Source organism: Drosophila nasuta, chromosome 3 (genome assembly GCF_023558535.2).
Source record: "Drosophila nasuta strain 15112-1781.00 chromosome 3, ASM2355853v1, whole genome shotgun sequence".
Classification (NCBI taxonomy): domain Eukaryota; kingdom Metazoa; phylum Arthropoda; class Insecta; order Diptera; family Drosophilidae; genus Drosophila; species Drosophila nasuta.
In genome coordinates this window covers 49,818,340-49,832,318 of record NC_083457.1, presented here as the reverse complement: position 1 = coordinate 49,832,318, position 13,979 = coordinate 49,818,340, and the positions used below count along the sequence as shown (strand labels likewise).

The following is a 13,979-nucleotide window of genomic DNA, read 5'->3' as shown; positions in this document are numbered from 1 at the left end:
GTGTCATCGTCGTCGTCGCTGTCTCGTGATGCGTATGACAGCCGTGCAAATTGGCCGCTAAGGACCAACTAATTTGGCATTAATTGCAAAAGGTTTTTTGGCTGCCCAAAAGGCCAATCAAAAAAAAGGCAACTGTAAAGGCTTTAAAGGTGCGGCTGTGGTTGGGCGTGGGCGAAGTTGCATTACCGCCAGCCACAGAAAGCGAAACTGGAACTTGAGCTATGGCCAAGTTGTTTGGCAAAGTTGCTGGCTGACTTTTTAAAGTGGAGGCTGTGTTGGTGGCAGCGTTGGCATTTATAATATTTAATCATATTTGCACGAGCTGAGGGCAAAAATGTCGAGAGCGATACAGAACAGAGAACAGAGAAAACAACGCCAAAAACTTATGGACGCATACTTAATGGCAAAAACGATGCGGCGTGTGCAGCATGTGGCATGTGGCATGCTGCTGCAACCAGGCTGCAATTTAAGCGTATATTCATTTTTTTATTCATACATTGCATAGCATTTGTAGCTCATTTGCATTTGTGGTTGTTGTTGTTGTTAAGAGGAAGGAGCTGTTGCTGCTGCTGCATCGATGCTATCGTCGCTGTTGTTGTTCCTTCTCTTGATGTTGCTGTAATGCAATTTGCTGCAAAATGAAACCGAACAAACCAACGCGCTGAGCATTTGGCGGCATTGAATTTAATTTTATTAAAAAACTTTTGCACATGTCTGCAAGTGTGTGCGAGTATGTGTGTGGGTAAGTGTTGTGCTTGGGAATTGTACAATTGACAACATGAGCGAGTTGCTGCTGCTGCTGCCGCTTGCTGTTGCTGTTGGTGTTGTCGTTGTCGCCGCATGTTGTTGACGTGCATGTTGCTGCCGTTGCAGCTGATGTTGTTGCTCGCTTTTTGTTTTATTGCGGCCTGTGCGGGCGTGTCGAGCTTCGCTGCTTGCTTTGATGACAGCAACGTGGCAAGCAACAACAACGACAACGACAAGCAACAACGACTCGATAAAGTTTTCAGTTTCGACGAGACGAGACGAGAAATTGTTGCAATTACGAATACTTCTACTTTTGTCACTTTGCTTTTGCTTTTGTTGCCTTGCACTTTTCATAGCTCTCAGTTTTGTTTTTCTCTTTGCTGCTGGATTAACGTTATCGTTGTCATCGTTATCGACTGTCATCGAGCTGTTGCAGCTCGCCCCAATCGTTGTCTGCCTTGTGGCATCTGCCACCTGAGTGTTTGGTGTTTTGCATATTCATTTATTTGGCACCCAAGGACATCATCAACCGTCGTCAGCAGCAACATTGCGAGCAGCGATATCGCAACGGTTCTCATCATCATTTGCATATGTTACACTTTTATTTATTGTGCTGAGCTGTGCTGTGCTGAGCTGTGCTGTGTGTCGCATTTTCTCGTACCGCATTACAACACATCGCAACACAAACATAACTCATACGCAGCGTTAACCTCGCCACTTTCTTGCGCTTCTCTCGAGTCTCTCGAATCTCGCTCTGCATTGTTTTCTGCGCTGTATTTATAGCAGTTACGTGAGACTTTGTTTATGTGACAATTGCTTTTTGTTCGTTATACATATTTTGTGTGTGTGTGTGTATCTTATTATTTCTGTTTTCTCTCTTTTTAGCTTCTCCTTATACTTATACTTATACTTTTATTTACTTCATGTTTCTTTTTTCTGTTATAATTTTGATTGTTCGCGGTTGTAATTTATGCCTTTAAATTGTGCAAGAAAATTTGCAAAAGCATTTATTAGCACATTTTGGCGGCCATATAAATGACTCAGAGCGCTGGCAAATGGCAAATATTGCGACTTGGGGGAAGCCTCGCAAGTGCATTAAGTTAATGCATTTATTAATATTGTTACAGCAATCATGCGAGGGGTGATTCAAAATACAAGAGGAGATATTTTTGCTGCAGTTTGTGAATCATGCAAAGAGACAGTAAGCTCTTAAATAAGCTGCTCCTCATACTTGTTAAATATAAACTTGAAATAGAGGGAATTTAAATTGAGCTTTAAATTAAATGAAAAGTTTTAAATAAGGTGCTCCTTTTACTTGTTAATTATTAACTTGAAATATTGGGGATTCAACTTTAGCTTAAAATAAAATCGATTTAAATAAAAACTCTTAAATAAGCTGCTCCCTTGGTTCGTTAATTATTAATTATTGCACTCTAAAATTAGGCTTACATTAAGTTAAAAATACTAAATAAACTGCTGTCCACACAATTTAATTATTCGCTTACAATAAGGCAAATTAAACAAAGTAAAATTAAATTAAATTTCCTAATATGCTGCGCCTTTTTTTATTATTAACTTGATATATTAACTTTGAACATTGCAGATTGAAACTGAGCTGCTTATAAAACTTAAATTAAAATAAACTTAAAATTTAGTACTTTTGCCGCTCACTTCACGCTGTAATTAAGCATTTATAGTCCGTAGAATGTTGTCCAAACCTCAGCTAAAGCTGTTGAACTTCACATAACTCTCAAAGTACTTGTCGCATTTTGCTAATGGTTGTTGCTTTGTTAATGACCATGTCAAGAGCTATCTTGAGCTGCAATAACGATGCATTAGAGGTTGACAATTGAAGGTCTATCTATCTACTACTCGAGCTGCCCTCGCATATGCATATTTGCTTTGAGTTGTTGTGTAGATGCAATTGATGTGCCTTCTGTTTTGCCAGCTCACGTTGTTGTATTGGTCAACAAAAGCAGAGGATATCATTTTCGCATTTTGATGTCCGATTACAGGCGAGCAACAACAACAACAAGCATAACTAGAGCAGCAAAGCATGGCAACAAACAATGCAAAAGGTACAAAGGCAGCAACAGCAGCAACAGCAGCAGCAACTATTATGACAGCAAATAACTAAGGCAAGACCAATTTGTTGCACACACACAACACATACTAGATAGTTGGAAGACAACTCAATGCTCAACGCTTTGCTTTGCTTTGCTTTGGCTTGGCGCAAAGTTGTCGGCTATGAAAAATGGATCTGCTCCAGAAGATTTCAGTAATCTCGTTCGTCACACTTGGCCGCTCAAGTACGAATTTATGAAGCCCCATCACAGTCAGAAGTGAACTTGCTTTTCCCTACCCCCCTCTATCTGTCCCTCCCTTTCATTTCTTCGATGGAGCATTGGACTGGACAGGGCTAAAGCTTGCTCTCGGGCTCAAAAGTTATATTAACTTGTAACGCTTGTTGCGCGTTGATCTTTGCTTTTGTGAAAGAAATGCACTCAAGAATGTAACGCGCGACTAAGCAAAGTGTCAGGCCAGAGTTAGATACAAATGTGAATGTATCTCTCTCGTGTTGCAAGCAAGTTCAATAGATTGTTACAGCAGCCGCCTCAATTGTCTGAGAGATTTTTTGAAACAATGCGAATACAGGTGGAATTGGAATTGGTCAATTAAAGATTGCCGCAACTCATTTGCATGGCAAGCGTCTCATTTGCGCCTTTTGCGAAATCACATTGACGGGCGCAAAAAATAGCAAATGGGCGTTGACTCTGCCACAAAATGTTGTAAGCCCCCCCTCTCCATACAATTATTATGATGACGATGTCGTCGTCGACGTCGTTGGGCGTATAATGAACTTTTGCGAAAAATTCCATTTTCATACCATTTGCTTTCTGTTTCTGTTTTTTTTTTTGGTCATGTTTGCGCAAGGGCCACTCTCTTATCAGACACTGTGTGTATTGTGTGTGTGTGTGGCAATACCTTTTGAGCATTTAAGGCCTGCCCAATAGCCATTTTGGCCATTCCGCCTGACAATCGCACACAATTTCCCCACTCAACGCAGACACAGTCTCGCTTGCATATTTTACAATTAATTAAATGCAAAATGGTTTTTCTTGTTGCGCCCCGTTTTATGCAATTTACAGTTTTACAATTGACGTAAAATATAATTAAAATCGTTGGGGTACAAAAAAATAAAGCCAGTTCAGAACTCGCGTTGCGATGCGACGTATTCAATCAATGGATTGCAGACAAAATGCACTTTTATTGCATTTAACAACAACCAAATTGCAAAAAGCCAACCAAAATACAGTAAAAATGCAACAAATATATATATATAGAATAAAACGCGTAATCTAACACGAAAAAAATGGCAAACAAACCGCTCAATACACTGCCAAAGAATAAGAGAGAAAATAAATTTGATTTGACTTTTTTTTATTTATTTATTTGCTAAAAATGAAGACAAAAGCGCGTGACTAACTTAAATATGCGGCAATTAATTTAACCATATATTGTTTATTTACTAATGAACTTCAAGAACAGGTTCCATTGACAATCTTAACGATCGAAAAGTTCTATTCGATCGCATCTTATCTTACCTTACGCTGTTCCAACTTAATTTGCTTCATTTTGCTAGCTAACCACATTAAGTTCGATGAGCTTCTAATGACAATCATCCAGTATTTATAGACAGTCTGTTTTTTCTGACTTCTTCTGGGTCGTATAGTTGGATTTGAATGACATTAACAGCAAAACCGTTGCAGTTATGCCCAAGATAGACTAATTTGCATAGCAGCACAATCAACTTGAAGATCATCTTAATTTTTTCTCTCTTCTCAGCTGCATGGGGTCAAAAGATGGCATTCAGCATTCGGTCTTTTCATAGAGCATTTTGAATGCAACACAATGCCAAACACACACACAAAAGAAATGTGCATTGCCATGTAACCATGTAAATGTAATAATAAATATTTGTTGGCTTTTGTAGCGCAGTGTTTTTTGATTCAATACCCTGCGGTGAACAGTGTTTGGCAAAGGGCATGTCAGCAATATGTTATATAACTTGTAACTAGCTGAAAAGGTTTTCTTTCGTTCCTATTCGTATTCGTATTCATCTTTTTGATTCACAATCTCGTATCGCATTTATTTGTTTATTTTAGAGAAGGCTTTCTTCCCAGCGGCAATCACATAAATTGGTTTCCTACAATTCAGTTTAGAATTTATGTTTGTAGCGCATAGCTAACCTAATTTAAATTGTTTTCTATATTGAGTTAATAACTTAATATGCGTATAGAGACCTATTCAGGAAATTTATTTCGACACATTTTTAAAGCTGATTTGAGTGGAATAATTTGTTGTTCATTTGATACTCGCTTCTTTTCAATATGAGCTTGGCTCTATTTTTTAAATTTTGTATTTTGAATAAATCTTTAAAGGTAGCAAGAAAAATATATTTTGGAATATGATTTATTAGAGCTATGAGACTAGAAAATTTTTGTTTTATATTCATTTCATTTCAATCTAAAATGATATAGTGTATTTTATATTTATTTTCTTTTGCCGCTTTTGAATATAATCCAGCTCTCTTTTCAAGCTTTTCCTTATTTAATAAATCTTTAAACCTTTAATATTATTCAACAAGTTTTAAAAGCTGATTTCTTAGACTTATCTAAAGTATAATAATTTTTTGATATTTATTTCCTTTTGATTATTGAAGCCAAGTTTACTGTTGAGCACTTTATTTTTTATATTTCAACTTTTAAACCTTTCATTTTAATCGGCAACTTGAAGTCGAGTACTTTCGAGTGCATTCTGTGCGTTTGTGTTGCATCGTGTTGTTGCAAATTTGCTTGTTGCATTCTGCGGCTGTCGACATTTGTTGCCAGTTTGTCTGACTGCAGTCTGTCTGTCTGTCTGCCCGCCTTTCAGTTTATCTGTCCCGTTCCGTTTCGTCCCGTTCGCTGTCGCTTTGTTTGTTGATTGTTTTTCGCATTTAATTTTGCATTACTTTTGCTGCAATGTTGCAGTTTTGATTTCTGTTGTCAGCAACAGCAGCTACGAAAAAAACCAAATGCAAGGCACAAAAGGGCGTGTCGCCCATTTCGAATGTGTTTTGTCTGTGACTTTTGTTTATTCATGCAAAGTTTTCTGTGTGCTTTGTTGAGTTTTTACTTTCACTGCTCGTTACAAACAACAAAAAAGTGCAAAAAAATGCTTTGAACGGCCCCAAAACCGGCAACTTGTCCGTCGGCCACCCACAGGGCGAAACGCTACACAAAAAAGTAAACAAATTGAATTTCCTTGAGTTCACATACACAGCCAGCGGGTTGCAACTCTTTCACCTGTCAACCGAATGCAGCGTTAACCTCATTATCAGCCAATCATTATAGCTCTCTGTAATGATGCTTAATCAGGGAGAGAAAGAGTGAGAGACCGAAGCGCAAAAATTTTCCTAATGAATCCAATGGAATATGGCCATGGACAACTGAGATGCAGTTTGACTTTTATGATTTCCATTGCATAGCATTTGTTATGGTGTGTGGTAAATCAACAACGGCAAATAGAAAACACGAAAGAAACAAGTAAGAAAGCTAAATTCGAGTGTTGCTAGACTGAGAGATACCCGAAACCCATGACAACGCGGTATTATTCTTAAAATATACCGAATTAATATACCGAAAAAATACTAAATTTAGCATTGGTTATGTTTGGTATATTGGTTTATTATTTTGAATAAAAGAAAACCGGTGTATTGTTCCTAAAATATACTTAATTTATATTCCGTAAAAATACTAAAATATACCAATGGCTACATTTGGTATATTGGAAAATATACTCTTGAATACAAGCAAAACGGTGTGCTATTATTCTTAAAATATGCAAAATGAATATACGGCAAAAATACTGAAATATACCATTTGTTGTGTTTGGTATATTGATGTATACTTTTGAATAAAAGCATATAACCAATGTATTATTTCCAAAATATACTAAATGTATATTGCGTAAAAATACTGAAATATACCAATGGTTAAATTTGTTATATTGACATAGTACTACATTCGAAATATACCAGAAACGTAGGCAGGCACAAAGTTATAATACCCTTCTACCACATGGTTAGCGGGTATAGAAATCAATAGAAAATCCCCCCACAAACGTCAAACACCTGATATCTGTAAAGAAAAAACCTGATGCTGCAAATGAAGTGAACTGCAAAGCTGACGAGATGCCAAGCTGCAGAGCTTCAGAGTTGCGGTGGGTGAATTCACGGCACTCGAGAGTCGGCAACGGTGATCTATGTGCGTATGCCATAAATCGTAACAATAACAACATTGCCACTTGGCCAGACAAGTGGCAGACAACACCAGCAACAGCAGCAGCAGCATCTGGCAGCTCAAGCTGGACATGGACATGCGATTTCACTTGACTGAGATATAGAAAGAGTGAGAGACATAAGCAAAGTGTTTGACTTTACTTTTGTGCTGCGACTCCGACTGCGACTGCGAACACATTTCCCTCGAGTGACTTTCTAAGCATCAGCTGCTGTCGGTCTGTCTGTCCATTTTTGTCTGGTTAACAATTCCAATTGTTGTTGCAACATGAGAAATGCGGAGCTGTAGCTGTTCAATGTGTGTGTTATCACTGCTCTGAAAATCCCATTTATTTCATATTACAACACACTCTCGCACACACAAAAAAATATGGAGACTCTGCTCAACTCTGGCTGCTTGTTTAGTGCGCTCACAAAATATTGTCGCACACTCGCACACACACACACAGAGAGCACAGCACAACAACTCATAAAAAGCCCATTTATAACTGTTAACTTGTACAAAAGTATTTACAGACGATTTAGCCGCTCACCGAATTACGACCAGCGCACAATTGCAATTGTTTATTTGTGTTATGCCACGCCCTCTGCCTCCCATTCTCCTCGGAGTTCCGTCAACATTGCCGCCGTGCTGCCACTTTGCAGTACTCCAATAAAAGTGTTGTGTATCGTTTGTTTTTGTTGTTGTTTGTTAGCTGTTATTGTTGCTATTATTACAGTTGTTTTTGTTTAGTGGCCAACACAGCAGCAGCTGCTGTTGCTTTTCTCCCTTTCCTCTTGCCTTTCTCCCTGTGTTGCTGACACGCACAAAATTTTTCAATGCAGTGTTACAAAAACTCAAGTGCGAAAATACGAGTAAATGTTATATATCTATATATTTATCATAGAAACAACAACAACCAAAACAACCGGAGAGAAAGGGAATTGCTGAGTGCTGCCTTTTGTTCTACAATGGCAAGGGTGTTGATGTTGAGTGGGTGGCAGCTGGTGTGGTTTAACGGCTGACATTTAGTCATGGGCACAACAAGGTGTAAAAGACTAAGCACTTCACTCAGCTACACGGCACAAAATACATAGTTTAAAGTGCTGTTGTGCTCAATTCAAAGTGTAGCTGAAAGAATAGATCATTAATAAAATTTGAGCAGGCTGTCTGAGAGCATTTATATTTTCAATTTTATATTTGAAATTTAGAGCTTTTAACCATGAACTTAACCCTCTAGCCACAGAGTTTACTTGAGACTGTCATCATATAATTAGTATTATTGTATTATATTTGTTAGGTGGTAATAACCATATAATATTTGATATCAAATAACTTAAAAGCCTTTCTACTCTTAAATAATACAAATTATTTGATGTATACCTCAAGATACTCTTGGGTTTTAGAGGGTTAAGATCTCTCTTTTCCTAAGCAGTACATCTTAAAATTAGTTTTAAAAACCTCTTAAAACTTGCACATATTTTCGTGCTGTTGTTACGAAAAAAAGTAGCCCCTTTTTTGTAGTACCTTTTAATATACTCGACTAGCTATTACAATCCCTTCTTCTGGCTGACTTTGAAAGCTGCAACAAAGTTTGAAGTGCGCTTTTTCCATTTACAACATTTTTGGAGTCGACAGCGCTCACTCGGAGTTCATGTAAATTGCCTAGAAAGGTAGCACAGTTGCCCAAAAACTTTCACATCTCTTAGACGTTTTTATTTTCTGAGAAAAGCGCAAAAAAAAAACAACCAACACTCAAGTTTTTCTCAGGCACTAAATTGCAATATTGCAAGTCAGAAAGAGACAGCACAAAGCACATTCATGAGAATCGCATAGAGAGGCCATCGGGATTGAAGCGAACCGAACGAACGAACGAACATTCGCCAGAGTCAACAGTAGTTCGTTGGCAGTGTCACGCGCTCTGTTTGTTTTGGACTTGCAACGATTACAAAAAAACAATAATATTTGCATTATATTTTATCTGCTGTCATGCAGGTTTGGGCAGCATTTAAACGGAATATATACTATATGTATATCGATGGGAAATGCATATGAGAATGGGTTTTGAAAAACCCATTTTAAAAGCATTAAATTTATGTTGGCCATTGTTGACTTTTATGTGTGTTCGTTTCGCTGTTGTCAGCGCCATATTCCATATTGATTTTGGTTTAAATAATAAACTAACGTTTTATTCTTTGTTCTCTCTTTCTTTCTCGTTTGTATTTTCAGGCAGCCCTTGTAAAGGCTCAAAAGCTCTGGATAGTTAGCACAAGGTGAGTTAAAGGGAAAAAAAACTGTATTTTTGTTCGTTTTTTTTTTTGTGCTTGGGCGCTTATTAAAAAGCTGACAGGCTCTTGGAAAATGGAAAACCGCACACACACATAGACAAGGAGAAAGAGACTGCAGCATTTTTTAAGAATTGGGACAGCAAGACGCATAAATAACCAACATGCCAACTGAAAGAAAGACAGCGAGAGATAGAGACAGAGAGAAAGATAGAAAACTCGAAAAAAACACAGCACTTAGAATAGCAAACAAACAAGAGTTAGCGACAAAGTCGTGAGACAGGATTACAAGGGGAAGGAGAGGTGGAGATGTTAGGGTAACTGCAACTAAATACAAGTGCCGCCAGTGTGTTAAGATGAGACGCAAAGCGTAGCGTCATTGTGAATCCCCTCTCCATCCCGCCTCGTCTAGCAGTTGCAATGGCATTGGGCAAAAAGAAAGCGCCGCATTTTGCCTGGCAAACAGATACCGGTTCTCAACGGCACTGAGAAACAGCTGGACAGACGGACAGGTTTACTTTTCCGTTGGGGAACTGCCAGCTCAGTGTTGTGTGTGTGTGACAAATCAAGCGAGAAAAAGCCCGTGCGAGAACCGCGTGAAACGTCAATGGCCCAGAGGAACAACAACTGCAGTAACAGCAACAGCAACAGCAGCTGGAACCACAACTTATACTATGAACTGTGAGTACTCGAAGTCGGCACACACACTGCGTAATGGCAGCAGGAAATTGAAAAAACTTGCCAGCTTCGCAGTGTGCATTCTCACTAAAACTGCAGTTGCTTTGCTGTCTGTTTATACCCGTTACCCATAGGGAAGAAGGGTATTATAACTCTTGATCAATCTCTACAGCTGAGACGATATAACATAGCCTATGTCTGTCCTTATAATAACAGATGAACTAAATTTTGAAGCTAGAGTCTTGAATTTAGGTGCATACAATAATAACTAAAGTCTTTATGAATCCTCAAAATTTGGTTGCGATTAGATAATTGTAAAAGTTATTTAAGAAATCCTTTGCTATGGGCAACAACGCATTCTTAGTTTCAGTTGCTTTGGCTGACCATCTGGTATATTTTACGACTCCTTGGTATATTTTGAATATATAGCTTTATCAGTATACCAAATATAGTCATTGATATATTTCGGTATATTTGAGGTATAAAAATATGGTATATTTTGTATGTAGTACAATATCAATATACAAAATATAGCATATTTTTAGAATTTTGTTGCCATATTAATTTGAGATATGTTGAATCAATATACCAAATATAGCCTTGGGTATATTCTAGTATACTGCGACATATTAATTAGGTATATTTGAAATGTAGTACTATATCAAAATGGCTAACGGGTATCTCACAGTCTTGAAATTTTTGTCTATTTCCCAACAAACACTTTAGCATTTGATACAAATTTCGTTCGTTTTTTCCTTGCGATGATTTATTCTGCTTTATTGCTTATCTTCTCTTAACTCCAACTTAATCTTAGAAACAACTAAAAACTTAAAGTCCCTCGACTGACTTAATAAACTACTGCATCTAATCTTAAAATCGAGTCTGCTGTCTGTTGTTTCGTCCGAATTTGGCCTCCAGACACTGTCGCCGCTTGCGCTGTTGCTTCAGCTGGTGCTGTTGCATGTTGTGCTTTAATATATCACGATATTGGCGCTCACGTAGCAATGCGTCCAGCTGCTGTTCGCTGGGCGCCTGCCATTTCCATTGGCAACGCTGCAACCGGATCAGTTCATCGGTCAGCTTCAGTTTGGTGTTTGCTATGGCCATGAGGCGACGAAAACGCTTCGGGCGTTGCAACTCCTGGCGATGCAAAAACAATGCATAGCTCAACGTCTCACGGCCATTTCTCTTATCCCAGTTGCACGACATTGTTGCAAGTTGAGTGTATTTGAATTCGTATTTGGCAAATTGCAAAAAAAAAGAAGAAAATCGAAAGAAAGAAAATCAATGTGCTTCCGTCTTGCTTGTCGACAAACGAATGATGCAATCTCGGTGGCAGTGGCAGGATTTTAAATGTTCACAGGTAGCCAATGAAAGCTGATGAGGCCAGGACATCAGACCATGAGGCTATGCAATCGGAGCGCATACCTGGCTAGACCAGGTAGGATTTGAATATCAATGACACAAAAACACGCAGACACGTGTGCAAAGTCTCCTTCTGTGGCAACAGGTACGCAATTTGAATTTCACAATTTGCAATTGCGTAAGGTAAAAATGGGTTATTCCTAAATAAATACAACACACACACAGAATTGACAAACGAGATTTGACTTGAGAATTTGTCGCTTCAAATTTAAATTGCACTTCAGGCACATGTAATAAAATTGTTAACCCGAAAGAGGAAAGGGATTTTAGCACTCGTTACTGTACTTACAGCAAGTTGATTGCATTGAACAAAAATATATACATATATATACATTTTCAAGCCGGAGCCTAAAAGATAATTTCATATTCAAATCTATGAATAATACCTGGAAAAGAATTTAACTTTTATGTCTCGCTGAAAGTGAACAGAACTTTAAGTAAACTAACTGAGCACGAAAAGAAATACAAATCAAAGTATTCAATTTAATTTGTAATGCACAATTTTCACTGGTTATAATATGATTATAATCAAGCTATAAAATAAGAACAATTGAATCTAATTTGCTCATTTCGAAAGCCATATAATTAAATACGGAAATTCAATTGAAATGAAACTCTATTTTGACACAATTTGATTCTATTTCTATTTTTAAGTGTTAAGCCATCATGGGTCAGTTATTGGCAATAATTTTTTAACAATTTTTTTTTTAATTCAGTCCAGTTTATGGGCCACTTTTTTCTAGTATATATTTTTCCACAATTTAATTTTATTTATATAAAAGAAAATTTAAGACATTCAGTGTCAATTATAGTATTAATGATTTTCAATAGCCTCTTAAAGTAACATCTTTTCAACACTCTTAAAATGGGAATGCATTTATTAGCATCTATTTGTCGCTTTCTGATATAACAGTAATAAAAGAAATTTGAAAGCAAACACATGCGATAAGAAGATCCAATTGAATTTTATAGATGCATTTGGAAAGGTAATTTGTTGTTTATTTCTTTGCTTATAAAAGCGTGCTTATTTATAATAGTAATATAAAGCATTATAAAAGAAAGTCTGGAGATGAATTCAGTAATGGGGCTAATGTAATTATCTTTTTCTGTTGATAATTTGTAACTATTTAAGATGTTTAATAGCTATAGAATTATAAGTGAACAGAGCACTTAGAAAAGAAGGTTAAAGCTGCCAAAAATAGATGGAAACTTTCAACTTTTAAAACCTAAGATCTTGCATTGTAAACTATGATTAATTTAAAGAATTAAAGAAATTGTTTCTATGAAAATCGAATGAATCGTAGGCTTCGCTTTGTGCAATTCTTTTTATTTATTTTTTCTCAAGCGGCTGCCTTCTAATTTAGTAGTAAACCAGAATTTACAAAGTTCGCAGCAGGGTCTAGGGCTTCGCATTGATTTATTAAGCAACACAAGGCAGAAAGAGTTGTAAAAAAACAGCGATTTATTGAATGTCTGTGGCCAATCAACTTTATGCTTCTATTGAAGTTTCAAGTTGAAATCAAAAGACTAATCACAATCTAATATGGGCAAACTCTGATGGTTCGCAAAACAACTCAAAACCGAAAAAAACTAAGCTGGCGCTCTTGAAAATGTGTTCGTGCTGCATGCCCCATGGCGGAGTTTTCGCGCGTTGCCTGCTGCCTTCTGCCATTTGCAAATGCGCTTTGCATGTTGCTGCTAATTGGCAGCAGTTGTCGATGGAACAGTTTTTACTTCAGCCATGGCAACAGCAACACCAACAACAACAACACTAACAACAACATCTTCTGCAGTTGCTGTTGCTGCAGCTACTTTGGTTCTAGCCTCGTTTTCATTTCGGACGTGGATTGCATGATTAATGAACGCCGTTATGCTTTTACGAGCAGTGCGAAGAGACCAGAGACCAGAGACCGGAGGAGAGTTGAAGCCGCCGCAGCTGCCATGTAATTGAAGCGCATGCGCCGCTGCCTGTTTGGCCCATTGCATAAGCCAGCTTTAGCTGTTACTGCTTTTGCTGCCTCCATAAAACTGCGCACAAGAAACAATAAAACACCAGCAAATTAGAAATTACCTTTTATGTGCAATACAACGGGGGTAACAAACAACTAACACACGCACAAAAAATGGTAACAAATTTACACACAATGAGCACTTGGCAAGTCAAAGGCAGAGAGCCAAAGTCTGAGCCAAGACCCCAGAGCCGAGGGCTATAGGCCTTCTGGCAGTGCGTGCATTACGTCAGCATCGAACGCCTCATTAAGGCAACTTAGCGCTCAGCTCAGCTCAGTTCAGCGTTGCGTTCGCTACGTTCGTTGAAAATCGGAACTGTATATGCTGTATATGCGGAAATTGAGATGAGATGCGACTAGATAGTGCTCCTAATGGGTTCACATTCAAAGCACAACACAGTTACGTACATATGCTAAAATGCAGATACAACTGTTGCTGCTGGCAATCGTCTCGCTAGATAGAGATACAGAGTTGAATGTGCTAGGGCTGGAATGGGGAAGCAGACATAGCTAAA

The 13,979-nt window shown here is 37.9% G+C and overlaps 2 protein-coding genes across 2 annotated transcripts in view; one reads left to right on the top strand and one right to left on the bottom strand.

Annotated features, from left to right (window-relative positions):
- LOC132789082 (mucin-2) overlaps positions 1–13,979 on the top strand; it is a 126,633-nt gene that overhangs the window by 11,075 nt on the left and 101,579 nt on the right. The window contains exon 2 of the mRNA XM_060796851.1: positions 9,297–9,340. The gene's annotated coding sequence lies outside the window, so the exon portion shown is untranslated. The remainder of the gene's footprint in view (positions 1–9,296; positions 9,341–13,979) is intronic.
- Positions 10,792–11,640, bottom strand: LOC132792589 (uncharacterized). The gene has a single exon (XM_060802018.1). It carries the CDS (start codon positions 11,237–11,239, stop codon positions 10,901–10,903), a length of 339 nt encoding a protein of 112 aa, XP_060658001.1. The 5' UTR covers positions 11,240–11,640; the 3' UTR covers positions 10,792–10,900.